A 27450-nucleotide genomic window follows, 5' to 3' on the forward strand; every position below is an offset into this window, starting at 1 on the left:
TTGTGTGAGCGTGCAGACGGGGCATTTTGGTCGCCTGCAGCTGCGTGCGGCTCATTTATCGCGCTGTGCAAGGACTGCCTTCAGCGTAAAACTTTGCGTCATTTGAGCGGCAATATTTACGAGGGAATTCAGTCTGCGCTGCTGCACGTCGGACAACTCGGGAAGCTGTCGCGATTGCGAGAAGCATATCCACCAGATAATGATCGTTTCACGGCTACGTCGGTCTCAACAAGGCGACTTTGCTCGAGGCAAATTTAAATCGATTAGCTTCAGAATGACGCGGCATACTTTGTCAAGCTTTTTCTACAAAACATACCCCAACTTTTAACCATGTGCCGGGTTTAGTGGTGCTCTTCGAAACCAGAAAATTATTTTGGTAAGTCTTCCTTGCATGTGTAAGCATGAGTGGTGCTCCCGACTTGTATCCGTATATGTATCGCGATATTTTAAATATAGTCCATCTCTGTAATGAGGTTTCATATTTTCACAGTGTTTTCTACGATGTTCAGAGTAGACTTGGCACGAAATGGCATCACAGGTGCAGTGTGAAATCAGAAAACTGCTTTAAAATCTTTTGGTTCATGTATTCCTATGGCCACTAAGCCTTCTTTTAGAACCCCTCTTTCGGCAAAGTCCGGCGTTGGTCTATAGGGAGCTTGCATGAAGCGATGCATGCTGGGTAATCCGCCATGATGGTGTCGCTGGCAGCAGACGGCGGGCAGCGCAGCCAGGCTGAAGTGAGCAAGTGCCTTGTCGGTTTCGACGATCCACCGAGCAAACACGCGGCCTTTTGTGCGCTGCACTTACGTGCGTGAGATTGTCGGCAGATTCCCGGGGAACGTGTGCGTCGGCGCTCTGCCAGAAAAATCTGGCGCGCTATGGAGAAATGCAAAGCAGTGCGTCGCGGGCCTGTTCAAGCTACGCACGAACGACTTACCGCAGTAGGCGTCTGGATCCGGCTGCCCGTCGACATCGCCGGCAGTCATAATTTCTTACTCTGGCGAGTAGTTTTTGATACTTGCCCGGATCGGCGTCAGTCTCACGTGTGTTGGAGCCATTCGCATCGGGATCGCTGGAGGGATGTTTGCCTTCTCGCATTCATGCAGACGTAGTTTTGAAATCGTGAAGAAACCGCAGTCGGCCTGTCCGGTCGCGCCAGCATCGTCTGCGCGCACTTCGCGACCACGTAGACGAGGCTAGTGTGGCAGTGCTGCGTCGTCTGCTGTCAACGACAACATCATGGCGGATTACCCAGCATGCATCGCTTCATGCAAGCTCCCTATAGGCCTTGAGGTTCATCTGCTGGTGAACACTGGCAATATTTAAAAAAAACTAAAGCAGCATTAAACCTGCATAACATCAGGGACGTCTGAATAGTAAACATTGATGTCTTAATTACCCGTTCGCAAGAAGTTCATTCGTTACATTTTGGGAACCGCTGAACTCTGTCCTCCTTGGTTACGGCAGGTGCCTCATCTGCCCCAATGTCAACGGAACCAGGCGTCGCATTCCATCGCAAAAGTGGGCACCTGTGTCACATCGCTAGAATAGCCATTGTAGACATGGTGTAGTAATAGTGACAGCGGTCAAGACAAAATGGTAGAAAAAGAAACGAAACTTACATTTTAAGTATTAATAATATAATAGAGTACTTATAGGTAACGAAGTATAAAATAATTTACAAAAAGAAATAGGATTAACATAGGAAGCAAGCTCACATTATGGCAAACGCGTTATATGCTCCACTGGCAACAGAACCTAACTTCACCGTTTACCGCAAGTTTTCACCAGCGTGACGTCAGTGAACTAATCACGTGATCCATAAAGACAAATAGAAAGTAAATTGGTATACTCATTGCCGACATTGAATAAAAATAGTGATAGTAGGCACGGTAATATAGATGAGAGAAAAAAAAGGGCGAAAAAATTAAAGCAAGAAATATCGAGCAGAAAACAATGCAGAACAACAAATCATTTCGACGAATAAAAGCAAAAGAAGGAAGGCTCACATTGTAGCATTCGTTATTTCAACGCACACGTAAGGGGTCCTAAGTGTCCTCCCTTAAATTAATTTTTTCTTCAGATATTTTAAGGTTAACCTACTAGTCGTCAACACCCACTCGATGAAATACACCGACCAAGTGCCATCGCCGCCCCTCGCTGAGAATGGATGCAGTTCTGAGGGCCCCACGCCTCTGCATGGTTCTCGGTTCACTGACCTCAGTTTGGTAAGTGGTGTTTCCGCATGAACACAGATCATCTGCGCAAAATTTCAGAGAGGCGTTCGTGAAGCAATATATTCTAAAAACTTTGCACAATAAGGATATCACTTTCGCTAATTACTTTGTGAGTCGCATGGTAGGCTGCTTTTCACCTGATATTGCCCCTATTAATTTTTGTTTTGTTTTTAAGACGTCTATATTTGGGGAACGATCGTAGTCAACCTTAAACCTAAGGCCGCACCATTTATTTACCAAGTGCATTGTTCTAAGTTCCCATGGGTACAGGTAGGTATTTATACGAGGACTAAATCATGTAAGGTCTCACAGGAGACCTTTAAGGAATAAATAAATAAATAAATAAATAAATAAATAAATAAATAAATAAATAAATAAATAAATAAATAAATAAACTGAATAGAGAGGCTCACAGCAAGCACCAGAACAGTTGCCTCATCAGAACAATAAAAATGAGCATTTTGAAAATCATTGATCATGATGAATGCACTGCTATGGCTTAAGCCTGTTTGGAAGCATAGGATGGAAACTGTTGGCAGGATGCAGCTCCCCTTGTATGCCCCTGTTGATAGATATAATGAGCATATTATCGAAGCCGGGTAAGTCAGAAACCAGTGGTGGTTGTCTAATGTGTAGTCTAAAGAAGCCTAATCTGACGACTCATAAAAGACTTATTGCGGTAACTGGATAGAAGTTGACAGCGCAGGAGTAGCAGCTACATAATATGATTGCAAAGATGCTGAGTGACGGCAACTATTCTTGCACTGTTGGAACGCGAGAAACGCTCCATTTGTTCTAACTCGGCCGCCTAGGGACCCGTTGTTCAGATGATCTATCTCCGGCGTTGTAAGGGAACATTGACTGGCATGCCTCTAGCAGCTTGTCGTAGGCAGGTAACAAGGAAAACTGAGACTGATTGTCGGATTGTGTAATATCATGGGTGCACATGACGTGGCCGAGTTGACAGGAGCTTCCAATTTGGGCAGGTCTTTTTAGGGGACATTTTAAGATCTGAATGGAACCTATGGCGACACGTATAGTTACAGTGTCAGACACGCTGCTCTTAGGCCACGCAGGCATATCTGTACGGCTTGGGTGAATCGAGAGCATACATTCAATCGAGATGGTCATAAACGTTTTGCTCATGTGCGTTCATGAGATAAAAACTAGATCACTAAAAAAATTGCGTTGTAAGAATGCGAAAGCATTGGCGTTGGCGCTACGTTCGTGGCTCCCAGTCGGCTCGTTTCTACGTGTACTTGTCGACTCAAAGATTCGACCGCCAATTTTCGACCAGCACTTTCTGTCTCATACTCATGACACACATGAGTAACGAATTACATGACGCGGCACTTTCATGTCAAATTTGTCATGACTCGTTGATTATACAGCACTTCTTTATCCAATAACTTAAAACTGACATCCGGTCATTGACTGATGATGTCACTTGCTGATTACGTCATGAAGGAACTGGTATTCAAAGACACATTTGCGGACACTTCCGGCGGTAACGTAGTTTACTAATGCTTTCGCATTAAAAAAAGCAAAATTATTAGATTACGTACGCGAACGAAGATTTGCGAAGGGAACTCTTTCTGCAGCCATTAACGTTTTCACGTTATAGCACTGAAGGAGGAGATGAAGCGTCTTTCTCTTTTTTGCTTCTCGCAGTTCGCGGCCAAAGAAGTGTTGACCCACGTGTCCATCGCAAGCTATGTTCGTGTGATGGTCTCCTTCTCGGCGGCCGTGCATAAGTTTTACGTACCAGATGTTCCTGGTGCGATCGCAGTTTACGGTGTCCAATGCACCAAACAGGATTTCACATACTACAGCCTGGTGAGAGATTTTGCTACTATAAAAAAAAAACAAGAATAGGTGTCACCCCGTCACGGTGTCACCCGTTAAAATTAAATTAATGATGCGCGACTCGTTGGAGTGTGTGTTCCCAGTCCATATTAGAGCATGTGGAGTTAATTGTTCCGGCCTAACAGAAGATGCTTCCGGATTGCATGACACAGAGTGGGAGCCCAGCTTCCTGTAGTGAAGAAATGAGGCGGCCGTTTGGGGCCAAACTTTCGCCGGTTTCTAGTCTCAGAATGGGTCGGAACCAGCGATAACATTCAAAACAATCTTTGTATAGCGAGAGACGATAAAGAGGAAATACACGCTAAACATGAGGACAGGTACACTATTAAGAAAAAACAATGGTAACATGCAAAGTTGAAATTAGGAGAGGGGCTAGCGCTGACAAAGCCGTTTAACAATACAGAAATAAAGGAGAGGCAGAAACAAACATCACATTCTTCACCGTTCACAGCGACAGACCACCACCGGGAGAGTCACGATATGACCGTTCCAAAGACATGCGCCATTCTCTCGTAAATTGGCAGAAGTCAGAGAGCGGGTTGGCCCCGGAATCCGGGAAGGACATGATGAAAATCAAATGCGCCGCAGGCATATTGCTGAAGCTATGCTCAATCTTGATTTAAAGGCCTCGCCGCTTCCGCTCGTCACACCTCGCCCAGGCAGGCGCGCAAATTCACAAAGCATTTCCAGCAAATTCGTCCTTTCTCCCTTCCGCTGTCAAGCGCATCGTCATTTGTCAAGTGCGGATGAAATCACTACAATTTGCAGGTAACTTGTACCGGTTGGTCGCCTCTGCCTCCGAGCCACATGGAGAGAGCAGCGCTGTCAGAAAGCGCTTACGCATTCTCCTATCGTAAAAGAGTGGTCTTCTCCACAGCAGAGGTGGGCATTTGACCTCAAAACGCGCAACCTCACCTCAACCTCAATAAAAATTTCCTGACCTCACTCAACCTTAACCTCACGCTTTGAGGTTGAGGTTTGACCAGGTGACCTCACCTCAATTTTTCTGATGCCACCATCGACCTCACTCAACCTCACCTCAAACTCAAACTGTGAGTTTGAGGTCGGTCGCTCGACCTCAAAAAAAGAAAAAAAAAAGAAAAGGTTTTTCACTTGAGAACACTATAGCTATGAAACGTCATGGCACAAGTCCTGTGCGGTGACACGCCAGAATGACGACATAAATTTTAAACAACACTGAATATGATGAGGCTTACTTGTAAAGTAAAAAAATTGAAATGAACATTTGCCAGCGGGGCTACTGATTCATAGCAAGCTGACCTAATAACGGCAGTTTAAATTGGTCAGTTTCAACTCTTCAAATTTTGTTTTTATTTTTTTTGATATGGTGACTTTTGACCTAATTCCCGCTGTAATGCTTGTGTGTCCTTGGCACTGCTGGATGCGAACCCCCGAAGGTATGCAGTGAAACGTCGAACATAGTGTGAGCACTGTGTGGCGCTTCATCTTCCACACTGCTGAACGTGCTGCTTCATCTTCATCCTGCTCCCTCTTGTAGATACCCATCGTCATCGCGGAGTGTGTTTGGCTGCAGTGTGCGACCAAGGCTTCAGGTCTGTAATAAAGCCTGATTCCCCAAGTCCGACCTTCGCGTTACCTTACACGTGGTGGAGGTGCGCCTTGATTTCCCCGCTGCTTCGTCACCTGCATCCACCTGGAGCTTCGTTCTGGCCGCCGTTTGACCCCGACCACCATCGTCATGACACAAGAAGGCCACTCCGCTATTCCGGCTGCTACCAACTCGACTCCAGCTCCCCTTGCCACTTGGACTGTCAGTAGCCGTCAGCGCGACCCGCAGATGTTCGCCGGTCTCCGCGGCGACGACGCTGATGACTGGCTCGACAGCTACGACCGGGTCAGTGCTTTCAACCGATGGGACGATTCTCTTAAATTAATTAATGTGTCCTTTTATTTGACGGATGTGGCCAAAACGTGGTTTCTAAATCATGAGTCGACGATTCCGGACTGGGCTACCTTTAAACAAAAGTTACGCCAGATTTTCTGCGCTCCTACTGTTCGCACGGAGTCCGCCAAGAAGAAGCTAGAAGCCCGACTTCAGCGGCCTAATGAGACCTACACCTCTTATATAGAAGATGTACTTTCACTTTGTCGGCGCATCAATGACACAATGCCAGAGGCCGAGCGGGTTCGGCACGTCCTTAAAGGTATTGGGCCACTCGCCTACAACGCCCTGGCCGTGCAGAACCCTACCACAATCGATGCCATCATATCCACTTGTCAACGCCTTGACGAACTACAGTCAATACGCCTGCAGCCTGATCCCACTTCATTTGGTTTCACTGCCGAAGCTGACCTCCGTGTGCTTATTCGCGAATTAATTCGTGAAGAGCTCTCGGCTCAAGGTAATTTGTGCCGCCCTGCATCTGAGCCACATAATTCAAGTGCCGGCCTGCGTAGCATTGTTAAAGAAGAGCTGGCCTCAATGACCTATTCCCCGCCAACATCGGTCGCTCCTACCATTTGTCAGGTGCCAACGTACGCCCAGATCACGTCCTTGCCGCCCGCAGTTGGAGCGCCTACGCCACCGGCGCCTACCACTGCTCATGTCGCTGCATTGGCACCACCTGCCGCAGCGCCGACATACTACCCCAACTGGCGCCCAGCCCGCCCTGTGTGTTATTACTGCGGGTACCGAGGCCATATTTCCCGCTTCTGTCGTCGCAGGCTCCAGAATGAACGCCGCGGCTACGAATCATTTGAAGCAGACTACCCTCCTCGCTTTTCCGGCTCTAACCACCGTTCATTCCCCGATTATCCCCGACGTTCATCACCCCCGCCAGAAAGCCCCGCTCCGCCTGCTGGTTACAGGCCTTCAAGACGCCGTTCTCTTTCGCCTTTTCGCCGCTCAGCCTCGCCTCTCCGTCAAGCTTCTCTGACGACCCCCCGCCTGTCGGAAAACTGACCACTGCAGTTTTAGGAGGGAAAACTGCACTCTTCGGCCATCCCAAAAATCCTCCGGAACGTCCCTGGAATATTATTTTAGTGCGGGTTGAAGGATTATCTGTTGAAGCTTTGGTTGACACGGGCGCCGCTGTTTCTGTGATACACACTGACTTGTGCTCCCGCTTGCGAAAAGTGAAAACGCCTTATGATGGACCTGAACTCCGTGGAGCTAATGGTGCAATAATTCGGCCTTCTGCTAAGTGTACTGTGCGAGTTTTTGTTGACGGTGTCCGCCACCATGTACAATTTGCCGTGATGTCATCGTGCGCTCACCCAATTATTTTAGGCTGGGATTTTCTGTCTGCCGCATCAGCCAGCATTTCGTGTCGCGACAGGATCATTTACATGAACGAGAGCGATCCGTCTTCTGAACATCCCGAGCCCCATTATCGCCTGCTTGCCGCTACTAACTCAGTGTTGCCCCCTGGATGCGAACAACTTGTCGCGCTTACTTCTGCTGACATTGATAACGGAGATGTGCTAATCGTGCCTTCTGATCGCCATCTGACCCGCGGAATCGCGCTACCACCAAGTCTTGTTCGGTTTGAGCATGGCACAGCGCTTGTCGCTGCTTCGAACACTTCCCCAGAACCCATTGTGCTGACTAAAGGGACATGTTTTCCTTGTGTCCTGGACATTCACCCGGTGTCCCTCACCACCCTTACCGCCCCCTCTTCCTCACCAGCAGCTTCTTCCGATGCTTCTCTCTGTGTTCTCTTTGGCACCATCAATCCTGACCTTCCTGCGACTCACCGCCAAGCTTTGCAGGAATTACTTCGAAAACACCAAGCCTCCTTTGATGTCACTTCTCCGACCTTGGGCCGAACGTCTTCTGCACAGCACCGCATTATTACAGAAGGTACTTCTATTGTTAGCCGCCGCCCTTACCGTGTTTCCTTATCAGAACGTAAAATCATAGAAGATAATGTGAATGATATGCTCCGGCGAGACATTATTCGGCCATCAGCTAGCCCCTGGTCATCTCCGGTCGTCTTGGTCAAAAAAAAGGATGGGTCCGTGCGTTTTTGCGTTGATTACCGCGCACTTAACAAAGTCACTCGAAAAGATGTTTACCCTATGCCACGAATTGACGACTCCCTCGACTGTCTTCAGGGCGCCGAATATTTCTCCACTTTGGATTTGCGTTCCGGTTACTGGCAGATACCGATGCACGAAGCCGACAAAGAAAAAACAGCATTCGCTACTCCCGATGGGCTTTACGAATTCAATGTCATGCCTTTTGGACTTTGTAATGCCCCCGCTACGTTTGAGCGCATGATTGACACTGTTCTTAGAGGACTTAAGTGGAAAACATGCTTGTGCTACCTGGACGACATAGTTATTTTCTCTGCGACTTTTTCTGATCATTTATGCCGCCTTGATCAAGTATTAACGTGCCTGGCATCCGCCGGTCTCCAGCTGAACACAAAAAAGTGTAATTTCGCCAAGAAAGAAATCAAGATCCTGGGCCACCTCGTCAGCCGCGATGGCATTCGACCCGACCCTGACAAGCTTGCTGCAGTTTTGAACTTTGCACGCCCTCAGCGGACTAAGGAACTACGCAGTTTCCTTGGCCTGTCTTCGTACTTTCGCCGTTTCATTCGAAATTTCGCTACCATTGCTGCACCGCTGCACCGCCTCCTTACAGACCGTACTACTTTCAATTGGTCCGAAGAATGCGAAAAAGCTTTCCAAACCCTAAAGAATGCCCTCACTTCGGACCCTGTTCTCGCTCACTTCGACGACACTGCTGCCACCATTCTTCACACCGATGCCAGCAGCCTCGGTATCGGCGCCATACTTCTGCAACGTGATACCGCTTCTCGGGAAAAGGTAATTGCGTTTGCCAGTCGAACTCTAACACTAGCGGAACGCAACTACACCATCACTGAGCAAGAGTGCCTAGCCGTCGTTTGGGCAGTTCAGAAATTCCGCCCCTACCTCTACGGCCGCCATTTCACGATCGTTACCGATCACCACGCTCTGTGCTGGTTATCAACCCTCAAAAATTTGACTGGACGCCTGGGCCGTTGGATTCTGCGTTTGCAGGAGTACCACTTTGATGTCATATTCAAATCGGGACGCAAACATCGAGATGCCGATGCTCTTTCCCGCTGCCCGCTATCAGAATCGCCACCTAGTGCTTCCTCGAGCCTTCCTGCGTGCACCCTCGACGTCCCAATGTCGTCCAGAGCCCCAACCTTAACCTGTGCTACTCTTGCCGCTGCTCCAGATCGCTACGCCATTATTTCAAACCAGCGAGCAGATCCCTACTGTATTTCCCTAATCAACCTTCTCACCGGTGCTTCTCACCCTCCTACCGCTAGGATGCGCAGGCAACTCCAAAAGTTCAAACTTGACAACGGCGTGCTCTCCCGTTATATTTATTGCTCCGAAGGCACCCGTTGGGTCCCCGTTATTCCGAGAGCGCTTCGCACCCGTATCCTGGCGGCTTTCCACGATGATGCTACAGCCGGTCACTTAGGCTTTCATAAAACTTACCACCGCGTGAAAGCCCGTTTCTTCTGGCCAGGCCTCGCCTCAAGTGTGGCAAAATACGTCGCCTCTTGTCTGCCATGTCAGCGCCGCAAACGGCCCACTTCTCCTCCTGCTGGCCTACTACAGCCGCTACCTTGCCCTGCTACTCCTTTTGCCGTTGTTGGCATAGACTTATACGGGCCACTTCCATTGTCCGCACGAGGTAATCGCTGGATCGTCACCGCCGTCGACCACCTAACACGCTACGCTGAGACCGCTTCCCTGCCTAATGGCTCAGCACATGAGGTCGCGACCTTCTTTTTGGAATCGCTCGTACTGCGCCATGGGGCCCCTCAAGTGCTTCTCAGCGATCGTGGTCGGACATTTCTGTCGAAGATTGTAGCCGAAGTTATTGAAGCCTCAACCACACATCACAAATTGACCTCCAGCTATCACCCGCAGACCAATGGGTTGACTGAGCGGTTCCACCGCACGCTTTCTGACATGTTGTCTATGTATGTCGACCAGGACCACCGAAACTGGGACGTAATACTTCCTTTTGTTACGTTCGCCTACAATACGGCTGTACAGCGGACCACAGGTTACACCCCGTTTTTCCTCGTTTACGGCCGTTCTCCCGCTACCTTTCTTGACGCCTCTTTTCTTTCTACACATGCCAGTTCCTCATCCTCTCTTCCTGACCAGTTCCTTTCCCGAGTGGCCAAACCACGCCGGCTTGCTCGCGTCAACACGGAAGCTAGCCAGGAAGACCGCAAGTACCGCTATGATGCAACCCATCGCCAAGTTTCGTTCCGTCCCGGCGACGAGGTGTTACTTTGGACCCCATTACGCACTCCTGGCCTTTGTGACAAGTTACAGCACCGTTACATTGGTCCTTACACAGTTCTTGCAAAAACCTCCCCGGTCAACTATCGCGTCTCCCCTGTTTACCCTCCTCCGGACTGTCGTTACCGTGGCACTGAAGTTGTCCACGTTTCACGTATGAAACCTTTTGTTCGGCGCATTCCTGCGGACTAATTGCGGCCAGGCTGGCCGCTTGAACTGCGCGGGCGAAATAGTGTGAGCACTGTGTGGCGCTTCATCTTGCAAAAACCTCCCCGGTCAACTATCGCGTCTCCCCTGTTTACCCTCCTCCGGACTGTCGTTACCGTGGCACTGAAGTTGTCCACGTTTCACGTATGAAACCTTTTGTTCGGCGCATTCCTGCGGACTAATTGCGGCCAGGCTGGCCGCTTGAACTGCGCGGGCGAAATAGTGTGAGCACTGTGTGGCGCTTCATCTTCCACACTGCTGAACGTGCTGCTTCATCTTCATCCTGCTCCCTCTTGTAGATACCCATCGTCATCGCGGAGTGTGTTTGGCTGCAGTGTGCGACCAAGGCTTCAGGTCTGTAATAAAGCCTGATTCCCCAAGTCCGACCTTCGCGTTACCTTACAATATTTGTGACCGTCAAATATTCTTTAGACCAACAGGAATACGCCAGTCGGAGGTATAGCGCACAACCAAAAGCTAAAGAAGCAAAAAAAAGAAAAGAATGTTGCGAGAGGAAGAATCTGAGAATTGTATCTTCTGATTTTTTGTCTTTTTTTTTCTTAGGCGGAGGGGGGGGGGGGGGGGGAGGGGGAAGGGTGACGATTGGCCGTACCGCAGAAAAGCGGCCGGTTGTGAGTAAACGCGGGTGCACAAACGTGAGAGGGGGCACTGGTAAGTGACCACACAAAACGAAAATAAGAAGTGAGGAAAAATAGGGGTGGTGCAAGTGTACTAAAAAACTAAAGAGAAGAGGACACGCAGATCTTCACTCGCGCATTCACACGCTCGAGCACCGCGCACACATCTCGCTCTCTCGCCCACACTGCCACTGTCCTTGTAACTCTCGGCCCCGTTGACACAAACGCACCCAAAAATACCTAAAGCTCACAAACTCCCAGAGGCGCGCGTGCGTGCAGTGGCTTACTTTCCAAGAAATGCCGAGGGGTTCCCGGGTCCGCGCTTTGTCCGCTAGTTGAGATCGGACACCGGCTGCGGAGCCGAAGGAGCAGAAGCCAGCTTACGAACAAAAGGCGCGCCCGCGCTTTGGCTGCAAGCTGTAAAACGGAGGGGAGGCCCTCGATAAACAAACATGTAAATGAAAAATACGCAATCTCATGTAGGGTATGGGAAAGGAATGACTGCAAGCAGTCGTCAGTCACCTGTCTGTTCTTCAATGATTCTTCGAGAAGGGCACATTAAATTTATCTTTTTATGTAAGGGTTAATTTAATGTCTAGTGACTAATAATAATAATAATAATAATAATAATAATAATAATAATAATAATAATAGAGTGGATTGAACTGATACAGCTACGAACCACCGTCCTATTGCTTTCTTTCTTTTTAACTCGTACCATATACAATAGCAAAAGCAGATTTTATTTACTAAAATACAGTCTTCGTGGGGTGACTTCTCGTCAAGCCATTTATCTCTCATCTCTTCTGCATCCTTGTTCTTTCCATATGCCTCTCTGAGACCTCCTCTCTCGTGCCATCCTCCCTAAGCAATGCCTTGGTTGCTGGATCTTGCGCTTCCTCTTTTCTACTATTCTAGATTTTTTTTTCGCCGAAAAGCCGACACACCCACGTAGGTCTGGAAACCCTTCGAGTTTGCGCAGACTCTTTAGTTCCCAAACTCGCTCGGAAGGGTGGCGGGACCTTGTTTCACCTTCTTTCGAGTCTGCAGCCGTCGTCCGACCCCACTTGTTTGCCGCGCTGCACTTTACGCCCCCCCCCCCCCTCCTCCTTTTTTTTTCGTGTCGAACGCAAACGCACAGACGCAAACTGTTCGCTACGTGCGCGTTGGTAGCCAAAAGAGTGTACACGACAGGCATTATGAAAGGTGTTTTGCCGGCTATTTTATCGCTGTGGGAAACAATAATTTCGACCTCACAAGCCGACCTCAGTAATTTACGACCTCACTCAACCTCAAACTCACGCATGAGGTTGAGGTTTCATTTGCTGACCTCACTCAAAAATATTTCAGGTGTTGCCGACCTCACCTCAACCTCACCTCACTCCGTGAGGTTGAGGTCATTTTGAGGTTGAGGTTGACCTCATGAGGTCGAAACCTCATGAGGTTGCCCACCTCTGCTCCACAGTAGTCAGTCAAATGGTGCGCGCTATTCTTTGTGTGATTCCTAGCGCGACTCTTGGTGAAATTCTCGGTTATACCGAAGCGGTGGCCTTGTGGTAGAGCATCCGCGTTTGGGAGGTACCAGGTTAGATCCCTGATGCCGCCGTGTACCCACCGGCTTTTCGATGGGTACAAGCTTTCCCCCGGCCTGGTGCTCGGCTCTTCTGGGATGAAATGCTTGGCAAAGGGGTCGCAGATCCCAAATAGTTCCGCCGATGCGACAGTGATTCGTTCCGCCGTCGGATAACAATAACTCCGCCTCGCGCAGCAAAAGCCCGTTATGTGGTCTTTTTTTTCCTTGAACCAACATTTTTGGTTCATGGCCTCCTTTTCCAAACATTTCACCCCGGAAGAGCCGAGAACCCGACCAGGGGAAAGCTTGTACCCATTTAAAAGCCAGTGGGTACGCGGCGGCACCAGAGATTGAACCCCGTACCTCTTGAATGCGAGGCGGATATGCTCTACCACCAGGCCACCGTTTCGGTGCTGCACCGGTATGTGCTGCGCATGATACCCTGCTGCACATGGTACACATGGGGTAGACGATGCCCAGATATCCTCGTCGTCGTACCCCAACTGCCGACTAGACCTTTCTTGCTTGATGTGGGGGCCCGAGCTCGCTTTTGAGGTATTGACAGCACTTCAGGTCTTTTTGGTTGTACTTGGAGGTTTGAGATTTTGCTTTTTTGGAGTTTTGGAGGTTTGAGAAGACATGGGTCTTCGATGTGTTGCTCTGTCATCGTGGAAAGGAAGTTGTCCCGTGTAATTATTACACTTTGCAGCAAATTTTAATATTTGAAGAGGCTGCCTGTCGTGGAAGCCGCGTTTAAGACTAGCAAATATTTTCTTGCTGTAGAAGCAAGGAGGCTAAAAGTTGTAGTGCAGAGAGAAAATCTATATTTCTTTAAAACGATCAGAGAAAGTCACGTCTGAGGAAACGGCAATGCCAGGCTGCGTAGTCTCGTTGTCGCTAACAAGTAACATCAATGGAGCGTTTTTAATGATGCATCATACAGCAGCGCTAGACAGACGATTGTTTTTTTATAGTCTAAGCAACCATACTTTTTCCAGTTTATTTAATATCAACGTCGTTTGCCATATAATTTGCTTCATACCATAAATAATCTCGCAAAATAGCTTGTCACTAACGTTTTGTTGCGCAGTTTTTCGTAAGTCTTTGTGCTTTGTTTATTACCGCGGTAATGTCAACGGTGCTGTTATACGGAACCCGCGGTGTTCTTATGGTACGTATTAAAAAGCTTATACGTTTGGTCTAGAGGGTCGATAATAAAGCATCACGGACTTGAAACATGGAATTTAAAGTGAATAAAACATTAAAAAACAGTGACTACAAGGACGTCAACGTCCTAGAGGAACTCAAGCTAAGACAGACGCTGTGACTACAAGGTCTAAACATGAATAAAACACAACGAATAAATTTACATTATTCGATAAAAAGAAATAGTGGTTACCGCCCAGGAACAGAAACTGCGATGCAGGTTAAAGAACCCCAGTTGGCTGAAATTTCCGGAACCTTCCATTACGGAGTTTTTTATAGCATGAGTCTCTTTAGGATGTTAAACCCCTTTGACCAAACCAAACCAAAAGAACTTGAGCCTCGTGGGTCGCGAGTCAGACACGAAGATGGAGAAACGTTCACGTGACTTAAAGGAAGGGTTCGTCTTGGTTAAATATTTAGGCGAATCCTCTAAGGTGGAGTAGATTTGTAATAAGGGAGTAATTACTTATTGACATCCAGCAAAGCGCAGCCATACGGCTACAAATTCTTTGTAGCCGTATGACTGCGCTTGGGTGGATGTCAACGAGTAATTACTCCCTTATTAAGGTTTCGTGTCTTCTGTGGAAAGTTAAAAACGAATATTAAATCAAAAACAAAAATAAAAACCCCAGGGTCCTGGTTTCTGAAGTGATACGCAATGAGAACCCGAACCGCTGAGGGTAACCGTTAACGCTATGTTATCGCACTCTGAAAGCGGTGCTTAAGTGCTGCTCGAATTTAACTCGCCTTTTGTATATGTTAACCTATTACGGCTAAGCATCCCAGTATCCCCCCTTATGTTTTAGGTATTTTCCCACGGGCCGTATAATAGGAATATAAATGATGCCGATGCTCAACTTTTTCAGACACACGACCTTGTTCTTCAGATATCTTTCCTGTACAATTGCTGGGAACACACGAGTTCGAATACTGCGCCCACGGATGCGGCATCAAATCCCGGCCGCGGTGGCCGCTTTTCGATGGAGGCGAAAAGGCGCCCGTGTGCTGTGCGATGTTAGTGCACCTTAAAGTTCCCCTGGTGGTCGAAATTTCCGAAGCCCTCCCCTACGGCGTTCCTCATAGCCTGAGTCGCTTTGGGATATTACGCCCTATGAACCAAACCATGACGAAAGTGGTAGACATCGACCAAAATAATGAGGATAGAAAGACACTTTAGGCTTCCGCACGGCAGCCTTGTTCATAAACGCCTTTCCATCCTCATGTTTTTGGTGGGTGTGTTCTACTTTCGTCATGCAACATCCTGACCAGACGCGATTTCGTAAGAGCCTTGACTTCAATAAACAAAACCAAGCAAAAATATATGCTGCCCTTCTTGAAGTAAATAATACTTCACTGTTATAGAAGAGGAAACGATATACTGCAGGTAACTGTACTGTTACAGTCTGCAGGACGAATAATTCGATGCGAGTATTGCACTTTGAGGACGATAAGACCTTTTCAATAGTCCATAAATATTTTGTCCTCAAAGGGTATGTTTGTGACATAATCAGTGAATGATGACCTATATCGGTTCATGAACATCATTTACATGAACCAATACTTCAAAGAAAAGAAACGTCTGCTTCATGTTTTAATTACTTTATGCTTTATGATTTTGCAGCATTTCTTCGGAGAGAATGATATGCCCTGCCTTTTGTCTTTTTTGCGCCCAGTCTTGCTCCAATGATCTCCAAACCCGCAGACACGAAGGCAAGCCGAGCGTTGAAAGTGCCATCATCCCTTCTAAACCTGAAACGCTCGTTTTGTGGGAGACCGGTCCTGGAGTTCGGGACAAGGTAGGCTGAAAGTGGGGAGGCGCAATTTCGAGGCAGCGCTATTTCGAGACGCAACTGAGTATTCACCTGCTGAGAGTTTACAAGCGTTTTCACAGAGGACACATTGCCACGTAATAATTAAGCAATGGTTTAGCCGCTATATTCGTTTAATTTTGCTTTGCCATGTCATGGCATGTCTAGCAAAGTATATGACGTTCACTTTGGGATTTTATTAGGAGGAAAGAGGCATAATTATAATCCTGTTCCTTGAAAACATAGCGCAAATAAAGACGACGCAGATGTAGACAGATGTCTACATCTGTGTAGTCTGTGTCTTTATTTGTGATATGTTTTCGAGAAATTATTACCAACTAGCCCAAACGAAACATCTGTTGCATCAAATGTCTTGTTGCACGCTTCTCAGCGGAGATGAAGACGACGAAGCCTATGACGGCATTCTGGAGTGCATCGCAAAGACTGGCAGCTTACCGCGCGAAAAAAAAAGAAAAGAAACAAACTTGTACGTTATTCAGAGAACTATGAAAAAAGATTTACCAGCCACATTTCATGGCGTTCGCTATTTAGCGGTTAAAAATGAGGGGGAAGTACCATACGACATGGTAATGGTTCTGAGGCTCCACAGCCACTGAAGAAGAAGAATGCATGTCAATCAGGCCGATGAAAATCTTCGCTCTACGCGCGAAAATGTCATTGACAGTGCGACATATGTCCCGGACATTCTTGGAGCTCAGCTCGATCCGCCCGAATGGCTGAGCTTGCTTGACAAATTGGCTGCACTGAAGAACGTTTAGTGTTATGTGTATCACACGAAACACTCTTGTCAAGCATGGCATACACACTGGCATCAACATCACCATTTTCAACACATCAAAATTTCATGCCCTGAAAAAGTACCTTTATGAGTATTAATCCACGCAGTCTGGTAATGTCTTGTGATCTACACTTGCAGCTCCTGCTACAGTAGAATTGGTTAATAATAAACTTGTGCAGTCCTGTTTAGATCATAATGCGATCACAGCCCCTAACTGTTCATTTAGGCTATGTACTACACAGATAAATTAGCGGATCTCTATTTTGTAATATGTCGCCTAGAATGACAGGATGCGTTTGGAACCCTGTCTGCAGGACTTGCATTTGGGCAGCACAAATGCCTTGTCGCTGTAGTAAACCATTCTAAGGTCGACAATTTTGTTGATATTTTTTTGCATTCCTAAATAAGGAAGATTGGTCGTGCAAAGTGCATGAAAGGTTCTGTATGCAACCGAAAAATTACGAATTACGTTGCACTCAGTCAGTTCAGTTCAGTCGTTCAGTCATGTTTGACTATTCGTGACCCTATGGACCATATCACGCCACGCTTTCCGGTCTCTATCTTCCTAACATCACATAACTTCATCTGCAGCGCCTCGAGGATGCCATCTAACCATCGCGTTCGCTGCCTATCCGTTCTCCGGTGACCCTCAACCTTTCCCAACATTAAATTTTTCTCCAGCGACTCCTCTCTTCTCATCAGATGACCAAAATAGCTGAGCTTTAACTTTAGAATTTGACCCTCCAATGAGCAGTCAGGGTTTATGGTCGACAATATCGACCAATTTGATCTTCTGGCAGTCCAAGGAACTCTCAAGAGTCTCCGCCAGCACTACAATTCAAAGGCATAAATTCTTCGGCGGTCAGCCTTCTTCACAGTCCAACTCTCGCATCCATACATCACAACTGGAAAGACCATAGCACGAGTTATACGGATCTTGGTTGGCAGACTAATGTCTCTGCTCTTTACTAGACGGTCAAGGCTAGCCATGGCTCTCTTTCCCAGAAGCAGGCGTTTCTTAATTTCATGGCTGCAGTCTCCTTTCGGGGAAATCTTGGAGCCCAAGAAGAGAAAATCTGTCACAGCTTCCACTTCTTCTTCCTTGATGCTCCAGGACTTGATAGGGCAAGACGCCATAATCTTTGTCTTTTAATGTTCAGTTTAAGCCCAAACGTCTCACTCTCTTCTTGTACGCGCATCAGCAGTCTCTTGAGTTCCACTTCACTTTCTGCCATTAAAGTGGTATTATCCGCATATCTAAGGTTGTTGATATGTTTTCCAGCAATCTTCACTCCAGCTGAAGACTCGTCCAGACCGGCCTTCGTCATGATGCACTCAGCATATAGGTTAAATAGGCAAAGCGACAGTATGCAGCCTTGTCTCACTCCTTTCTCAATCGGAAACCAATAAGTAAGACCATGCTCAGTTCCGACTGTGGCCTCTTGCCCTTCATACAGGTTCCTGAGGAGACAGATGAGGTGAAGTGGAACTCCCATCTCTTGGAGAGCTGGCCCCAATCTGCTGTGATGTACTCAGTCAACCGCTTTCGCATAATCAATAAAGCAGAAGTTGATGGGTTTCTGGAACTCTCTCGCTTTTTCCATGATCCAGCGAAGGTTGGCAATCTGGTCTCTAATTCCTCTGCCCTTGCGAAACCCAGCTTGAACGTCCGGAAGCTCCCGGTCCACATACTGCTGCAGCCTACCTTGGAAGCTTTTCAACATCACCTTGCTAGCATGCCAAATAAGCGCGATCGTGCGCTAGTTGGAACAATCTTTGGCACTGCCTTTCTTTGGAATGGGGATGTAAACTGACCTCCTCCAATCCTGTGGCCACTGCAGGGTTGTCCAAATTTGCTGACATAATATATGCAGAATGTTAACAGCTTCATGGTTGAGGTTTTGAAGCAACTCAGCTGGAATGCCATCAATTCTGCTAGCTTTGTTCTTATCAAGGCTGGCTAAGGCCCATGAAACTTAACTCTTCAGGATGCTCGGCTCGAAATCAGTAATCACAACCGTCTTATGTTTAGTTTGCACATCCGGGTCATTCTTGTACAGTTCTTCTGTTTATTCCTTCCACCTCTTCTTTATCTCTGAGGCTTCAGGGAGGTCCCTGCCTCGTTTGTGCTTTATCACGCCCAGCTTAGCACAGAAGCTTCCTTTGATATCTTTGATTTTCTTATACAGAGCTCTTGTGTACCTCAATTGGCTGTCGTCCTCAACTGCTTGGCACTGTATGTTCAGGAAGGCATTCTTATCGTTCCTTGCTATTTTCTGAAAATCCACATTGAGAACCTCGTATCTTTCTCTTTCCCCCATAACTTTTGCCATCTTCCTTTCCTCAGCTATTTCCAAAGCCTCTTCAGATAACCAGTTTGCTTTCTTGCTTTTCTTTTGCTTTGGAACTACCTTAGTTGCAACTTCTTGTATTATATCACGAACATCAGTCCACATCTCTTCAGGCTGTCTGTCTTCTAGATCTAATTCTTGAAATCGATTCCTCACTTCCACAGCATATTCTGATGAAATTTGATACAGATCATACCCGAAAGACCTTCTTGTTTTCTGCGTTTTCCTCAATCGTAGCTTAAATTTCACAACAAGAAGCTGATGAGCGGTGCCACAATTGGCGCCAGGCCTTGTTTTTACTGTTTGCAAAGCGCTTCTCCATCTCTGCCGGCAAAGAATGTAATCAATCTTATTCCTGTACAGACCGTCCGGTGAAGTCCATGTGTACAGGCGTCTCTTGTGCTGTTGAAAATGAGTATTCGGTATGGTCAGGTTGTTTTCTTGTCAAAACTCTACGAGCCTCTGCCCAGCTTCATTTGGCTCACCAAGAACGAACTTGCCTATAATTCCAGATATTTCTTCACTCCCCACCTCAGCATTCCAGTCTCCTATGAGAAAAAGGACGCCTGATGATGAGGTGTGGTCTAAAAGGCATTACAGGTCAGCATAAAATCTCTCAACGTCAGCTTCTTCAGCAGTAGTGGTTGCAGCATAGAGCTGGATAACTGTTATGTTGAAAGGGTGACCTTGGGTCCGAAGTGAAATCATTCGGTCGTTTTTTGAGTTGTACCTTAGCACTGCTTTGTCCATTCTTCTGTTTACTATGAGAGCGACCCCATTTTTCTCCTGGATTCGTGCCCACAATAAACGACATAATGGTCGCCGGAATTGAATCCTGCCATTGCGGTCCACTTGAGTTCGCTGATACCTATGATATCAATGTTCAATCTGTCCATTTCTCGCTTGAAAACAGCCAGTTTACCTTGTGTGATAAATCTTACATTTCATGTTGCTATGTGATATATCTCCTTGCAACATCGGACTTTCCGGTCGCTTCCCGACTCATCCACAACTGAGCGTCCTTTTGGCTTTAGCCCAGCCGCTTCAATCGTCCTGGAGCTACTAGGAATCACTCTTTGTTCATCCCCATTAACATGTGGGACGCCTTCCAACCTGGGGGATCAGCTTCCGGCGCCATATTATTAATGCTATTGTCAGGAAATACTGGAGTGGGTTGCCATTACCTTCTCCAGTGAATCACATTTTATCAGAACTCTCTGCCCTGACCTGTCTATCTTGGGCTGCCCTACACAGCAGAGCTCACGACTTCATCCAGTTTCGCAAGCGCCTCCGCCACGACAAGGCAGTGATCCATGATTGGTGAAAAAACACATGAGAAGTGATCACTGCTGGATAAACACAAATTATCACAGCAATTTCATACAAAGCTATCTTTTTGAAACGCCGCAAAAAAAAGGTCCGAAAAAAAAATGCGATAAGAAAACAAATCCGCAGGGAATAAAGTTGTTACCTTTCTTTGTGGCGCAAACGGAGTTACTTTCTCCTAAATTCCGGCAGTCCTCCAAATTCTTAGCAAGACATGGTCTTTAGTAAATCTCAGAGGAGTGGTCGAATAAACTATCAATTTTCGAATCTATTTCACAACGTCTCGCCGCTATAGAGTTGAATTCAACAGGCACTTTTTAAGGGCTTCCCAAAGGGTTGTCCTATCATCCATGAAGACTTGGCTCACGTCAACGCAATGCATATCAGCTTCAGCTTTTCTGTCGAGAATTTCGAGGTGCTAACTGGATGGAATTCTTTTCAGCTTCCGTCCCAACAAGCTCTCCGGATATTTTGGCACATCGTTACAGATACTACGGAACATTTTAATTCTGTCAGTTGTTATCATTTACATACCGAATGGTTTCCTGGAGAGTGCAGAATGATTGGTCGCAGCGCACACGAACGGAAATAAAGCCAACATTTTTCGTTTGTCTCTTTCACGTGCACTGTGACCAAATGACTACGAATGTCGTGGCTTTGGACAACCCGGCCACCACTGCTTTTCTTTCTTTCTTGCCTGCTTTATCGTAAAAGCAGTACAGCGAGCAAAAACACATGGACAGGTCAAACATCCGTTTGCAGCAAAGGACGCTGATCAAAATAAAAAAAACTGACCCTGAAAGATGGCAGCAGACGGCCAAGTGTGCGAGCTTGTGGAGGAGAAAGATCCGTAGCGATCATTTTGGCGTAGTCTTGAAGACTGCAAACTTCACAGAGAGATAGCAGTCAGAGGAGGATGGTAAACAGAAGGTCACAACTGAGATCGCATTCATTTAGGGGACAGAGTGGTGGGCGAGATGCCTTGAGGGAGGGGCTGGACTTCAGACGCAAAGTTCACAACACGACGACTTGGTTCGCGGACATAGTGACGACGGTATGAGCAAGGGCAACTTTTCGTCTGAGGCGAGCATCAATGGATAGAGTAACGATAGTGTCCATCGGGTATAAGGGATACCGAGCAGAACCTGACGTAAGTTGCGGCTTTCCTGTGGATGGCGGGCAAAGTCAACCCTACAAAGGCGGTGCACAACAGGAGAGGGCGGGTCGAAAGGAGAGGGAAGGTGAAGTTCAACGACACTTGTAGCAGTCTATGATTGCTGCATGGTCAGAAAGTCGAGCGCGAGAATGACGTCGTGAGGGTAATGCTGTAGAACTGTGAACAGTGCGGTAGTATGACGACCAGATATTGTTATGGGGACGGAGCACAAGGCAACCAACTTCGACGCTGCGCCATATGCGACGCGCTCATGTGTAGGGGCAGGGGTCAGCACTTTTCGCAAGCGGCAGCAGAGTTCAGGGCTTATTACGGAAACTTGCGTACTGGTATCAGTCAGGGCTTGAACAGATATTCCATGGGCGAGTATCGTGAGCAAATTACTGCGCGCACGAAGAGCTAGATGAGGATTTGAGATCGTGGTTCTTACTGCAGCATCGTCTCTAGACGCTGCAGCGTCCAATTTTCCGTGGCGATGCAGCCATAGGCACTTGGAGAGGAAAAGCGACAGCGTTGAGTTGAACGAGACTGACGGCGATGTGAGTAAGGAGATCAGTTGATGCGAGAAGGCTCAGTATCAACGGCATGACTTGATGGGTCGTGACGAGGCGAGAAAAGACGAGAGCGCTCAATGTAGGTAGAAGAGAGTGGAAGGTGAGACCTTTGTGGCTGGAATCATCGGTTTCGGCATAACGGGAGATATGACCGACGCAGGAGCAAGCGAAACAAATAGGCCGGTTATCGGATGTGCGCCAGTCTGGATTACGCCGACACGGAACGACATAGGCAGGTCGGCCAGGGTAAACTGTGCGAACGTCGGTGTCATAAGCAGATCGTCCAGGATAAACGGCGCCAACATCGGAGGCAGTGAGTGGGCTGACGGCAGCAACGGAGTTGAATACCAAGGTGGTGAGCTCGTGGCAGACAACGGCCTGATATCATGGGAACGTCCGGGTGGTGGGCGTCGGCAGAATGTTGCGGCAAGGTAGCAGGAGAGATGGTCTTGAGTTTGCGGCGGACGATACGGGTCACATTTTCAGTAGACGCGGGATAGTTTTGGGTCGGGAAATGTTGACACTAAGGTGTCGGAAAAGTGTTAGGGAGGGGAACAAATTACAGTGCGATGCGACGGCTTTTAGTGTCCTCAAAAAGACGGCATTCTTTCATAATGGTATCAACTTTGCGGCAGGCTTTGTACACCAGCAAATTGAATGCATCCTCTTCGATGCCCTTCAAGACGTGGCCAACTTTTTCGGACTCCGACATTTTGTGATCCACTTTGTGGCAAATGCCGAATACATCCTGAATGTAGGCCACGTATGATTCGATAGATGTTTGGGCACGGGTCTCGAGGGTTCTCTTTGCGGTCAGCTCTTGCCCAAGAGGTTTTCCCAAAGAGTTCGCGGAGCTTATCTTTGCAAGCATCCCAACTTGTCAGTTGGCCTTCATGTGTCTCGTACCAGGCTACTGCCGTACCATTGAGGTAAAATACAATATTGGCTTACAAGAGTGCGGCTTCCTAGCGATTATATGTGCTTGTACGTTCGTGCTTGCGTAATGCGTATTCATTCTTCCACGTCCGCAGTGTACGTACCAGTAAAACAGCCAGGGTCTTGCGGGTGAGTGAGGATGACCGATGGCAAAGCCCTCGTTAGTGCCCGAGCCTTATCCTGAGGCACCATCGGGTAGGAAATGAGACGGCCGCTGCAAAGTTCCGTCGTGCGGAGGCTGACGCTGGGACCGACGGCCGCACCTCCACCAAGATGACGTGACGACTTGAAGCTTTGAACGGAAATACAACAAAGCCAAAACTAGCACAGTAGCGAGCTGCACCACCAAACAGTTCCACTTCTTCACCTGCCTTTTCCCTTCCGCGCTGCCCAAAGGGGGAAAACACTTCTTCATCTTCTCGTAGCAATAATGTCACCTAATAACATGTGACGCATACCTACAAAAGGGGATCGGCCGTGAATTGGGCAGCCGAGAGAGTTTTACATGTATGTTTCTATGTCCACGCCACTGCCCGCTTCTTCTTCCCAGTCCGTAACAAAACTAAAGTCAGAAATCAAGCAGAATTGGTCCAGTGAGCTCCAGCGCCGCGAAGTTTCCTTAAGCTCTACAAAAACACACACGAAAGGCATCATGAGGGCGGAAGATAAACGGGTAACATGCGCTGAGAAAGACCGCTTATACTGTTTGGCGATCAGAGATTCTGCGTGCACAAAAAGGAGCATCACCAAAAGAGACTCTAAAGCTGTCATTTTATTAAAAAGGGTGATACCTCCATCACGACGCCAGTTTCGCGTAACAAAATGTATAGAGTAGCCTTGAAATGGGAACGTATCGAGGTCTGGTTCAGGAACAGGGTAACATGCGCTGAGAAAGACCACTTATACTGTTTGGCGATCAGAGATTCTGCGTGCACAAAAAGGAGCATCACCAAAAGAGACTCTAAAGCTGTCATTTTATTAAAAAGGGTGATACCTCCATCACGACGCCAGTTTCGCGTAACAAAATGTATAGAGTAGCCTTGAAATGGGAACGTATCGAGGTCTGGTTCAGGAACATTGATTTTGGTTGCTAGCAAAACCTCTAAAAAGCCATCTGCCGGCTCAGCTATCAACTATGCCCAGTATTTACGCCGGTGTTCAATATTCACAGCACTAACAGTGAAATCGTCTTCTGAGTTAGTGGCCGACATCATCGAACTAGCTGAATCTTGATTTAAAATTTTCTCCTTGAGAAGAGAACGATTGAAATACCGACTGTTCGCGCGCGTTTTCTAGTTCTGGAATATGTGTTCTCACGCTCTGTTTTAAAGATTGCAAAAGTAGTCCATTGCTTGAAGTACATCCTATGAGAGGATAGAGATGTGAACGCACGGAGACATGTGATCCGACTTACAAATGATTAGCGTTCTTTGTTGACACCTGTGTGTATTTTCGAAACGAACACTTTTAGAGCAACGAACCTCACTTTGGACTTAAAGCCCCTGTTCATTCTTGCTGCAGGCCAGAAATATCACTGCATGGCTGCCTAATCTGGAGCTCGGATTTTCTGTGGACCACATGGAGTACGCCTACGTCGCAGCTAAAGCCCAGTTCAAGTGCCAGAATATAACGGACTATCCCATAGTAAATGCAGTACGGAATGCTACAGGAAGGCCCCCGCTGTAGTTGACGGTAGGGACTACAGACAGTGAAAGATAAAGTGCCTGCAGAACATTCTTTCTTCAGGAGGTAGGAGGACATTGATTGGTATCGCACTTAGTGTGCTCGTAGATGTGTTGAAGCTGTGGGCATAATAAACAAATAAGTCATGATTTAACAAGCAAAGAAATGGTTGCAGAACACGAATGTTGACTTAATTGGCTACATGGCATGAGAAACAACACTTTTAATATGTGTACCTCAGCCCTCATCATCTAACAGTATTTTAGTTTTAACCATGTCTGCTATAATGACCGGTTTACGTATGGCTATCTGTACATACAGCGCAACACCGAACTCCTTCATGAAAAACACGGGGTATTCTGGCGCTGAACTTTGATTTACCTACTACATTTCGCTACGGCATCGTACGTGATATACTTTCCGCCGTCGCCCACTTATCAAATCTACTCTCAATTATCTTTCACTGCGGGTCTAGACTAATTTTTTTATATCGTTTTTTGCAGTACAAAAACGTTGGGCATATACCTTGTGACTTCCCTGAATGCTTCTTCCAAACTTCGCAAGCTCTCGAATAATAATGTTTTTTGTTGCTACGTTTGATATTCGTTTTGCAACAAAAGGGCCTGAATACGGGAACGAGACATTAAGGGCGTGATGTTGAACATAAATAGGCTTGCTCCGAATAAAGGTTTTTGAAAGTCTCTGGAGCTATATTTGCTTGGTACTGAATACCCAGAGGTCAAAATCCGCGTTCATGAGCCTTGTAACAACATCACCCGAATTTCATTCATGCTTGTGAAATAAAACATGGAGATATTAGGCGCAGATAGAGAACAAAGTCTAGTTAATCAGCTTTGGTTAGTTTTCTTTTGAGGCTTAGGCGTTCACTCATTTCGACTGGAAACAGCGCCGAAAATCTGCCACTAGGTTATGACCTCAACTTCTCATCACCGTGTCTCTCAGGCATCAATGGACAAAAACAATTTGTGGCACCTTAAAGTATTATCAGCTTCAGTCTGCCGCTTACTTTGCGGGTGCTCCTTCCCCTAACCGCGCCTTGCTACACACCTAATAAATAATCCCTCAATTTTTGCTTTTATTTTTACACACGAGCTCTTTACCCTACAGGCTTAAGTTTTCGTGAGAGACCAATTGACACAAATATAAATCCACGCTTGAACCAATCGGTACCAACATCACTACGTGGCCAACACCAGTACACCTGAATCGAGGTTTAAGGGTCCCAGTTTCAATTGCCCTGTAACCGCCTCATCTAGATTGAGCTAGCTCTTTTTAACGGCTGTCAACTCGATCATGTCATGCGATTTTGTAGTGCCGCCAGCCCATCAACCTACCAGAACGCCACCATGCCATCTTCAAACTGTCATCTGCGTCAGGTAGGTCATTTTTCGCTTACAACGCCCATAACGCCAACGACTTCGATGGATTTTCTGAAGAACGGGGGAAAAAAAAAGAGGGGGGACGGAGGAGGTGTAATTTTTTTGTATCACTTTAGGACTGAAATCATTCTCCTGTCCAACTCGTATCTGAAATAGCACTCTGAGCGCTCTGACTTGGCGATTGCACGTAAGAAGTGTTGCTCCCGTTGGGTTGCTTTCGCATATCTCTGGAGACACTGGTTTCTTCGGAATCGTGTGCAAGCCGCAAAGCGAAGGAGAAGGAAGGATGGGGGTGCCACTACTGCTACCTAAAGCCTTTACATAACGGCGTACCTTTTATCAGTCACTTTTATATCTGCGAATTTCATTGAGTACCAAGTACCTTGAGTGCTGACCTGCAAGATCAGCCAGTGCTGGTCGAGCGGGCCGAAGAGGCAGCAATAATCAATGGGATCCTGTACCTAGGAACTCCACTTGCAGCTCAAGACCCCAACCCCTAAACCCCTTCTCATTTTGCGGAATAAAGTTTTGTACTACTACTGCTTAGTAAAGGACGAATAGAACTAGAAGGTTATAGATTTATATAGCCGCCTCTGAACAAAAAAACAGCACGCAATAATATACAGATAAGAAACAATCGATTAGCATTGCTTGCCAAACATAGGCAATATACTATAAGGTGACACAGAAGGGGGAGTAAAAAGCTTCCTATAGGATGATGATGGATATTCATTTAAGGTGTCATGAGGCCATACAACAAAAAACGCAGACAACGTGACAAACTGCAAACGACTGTTCTGCATGTTTGGATAATTGCTCGAAATCACAGGCGCCCTGCGTAGAAATTCTAGGCCGAGGCGGTGCACAACAGGATTGCTTGAGATTCGAGAGTGACCGAGAATCCACCTTAGTCTGACTGTGCGTCGACGTTGTTACGTAGAGCTTCTTGAGTTGCATTGTCATCACCATATTTTTCAGGGCTGCAACATTCTTGGAGGCACATAAGACTTCTTAGGAGTGATAACGTGAAAGTATTTGCGCTATAGCTCTAATGTAGTGTTTATTTTGCGTAACTCTTTTTAGACTCTCTTCGAGAAAGTTTATCTACTATAGAAAGATGACTTGACACTCGAATTGCTGCGTCCCAAGGTCACACATAATCCGTCAGCCTATCGTCATCCCTCCGACGCCTCCCACACCTCTAGTTAAGGGCAGAGCATATTTTATTCAGCGAGTAGGTGCACAGACACGTGCCATGACGCGCCGTGAAGGCACGGTCACGGTCACGGTCTGCTGGCCCGTACTCGGATGAGGAGCTAATTTCGAGGCAATCGCAGTGAGGCAGTCCAGCATATGATACAGGGCAAGAAAGCGGCTTCTTGG

At 47.1% G+C, this 27450-nt stretch overlaps 1 protein-coding gene across 1 annotated transcript in view; it reads left to right on the forward strand.

The window, feature by feature from the left end:
- Nucleotides 1–24856, forward strand: part of LOC146174849 (uncharacterized) — a 65286-nt gene extending 40430 nt beyond the window's left edge. Inside the window, exons 7-10 of the mRNA XM_084585470.1 lie at nucleotides 2084–2228; nucleotides 3909–4073; nucleotides 15710–15832; nucleotides 24506–24856. Coding sequence (XP_084441596.1) covers nucleotides 2084–2228; nucleotides 3909–4073; nucleotides 15710–15832; nucleotides 24506–24670 — 598 coding nt within the window. The 3' untranslated portion in view covers nucleotides 24671–24856. The remainder of the gene's footprint in view (nucleotides 1–2083; nucleotides 2229–3908; nucleotides 4074–15709; nucleotides 15833–24505) is intronic.
- Nucleotides 24857–27450: the final 2594 nt, after the last annotated feature.

The sequence above is a fragment of the Amblyomma maculatum genome, chromosome 11, assembly GCF_055883805.1.
Source record: "Amblyomma maculatum isolate TAMU_Amacu chromosome 11, ASM5588380v1, whole genome shotgun sequence".
Lineage (NCBI taxonomy): Eukaryota > Metazoa > Arthropoda > Arachnida > Ixodida > Ixodidae > Amblyomma > Amblyomma maculatum.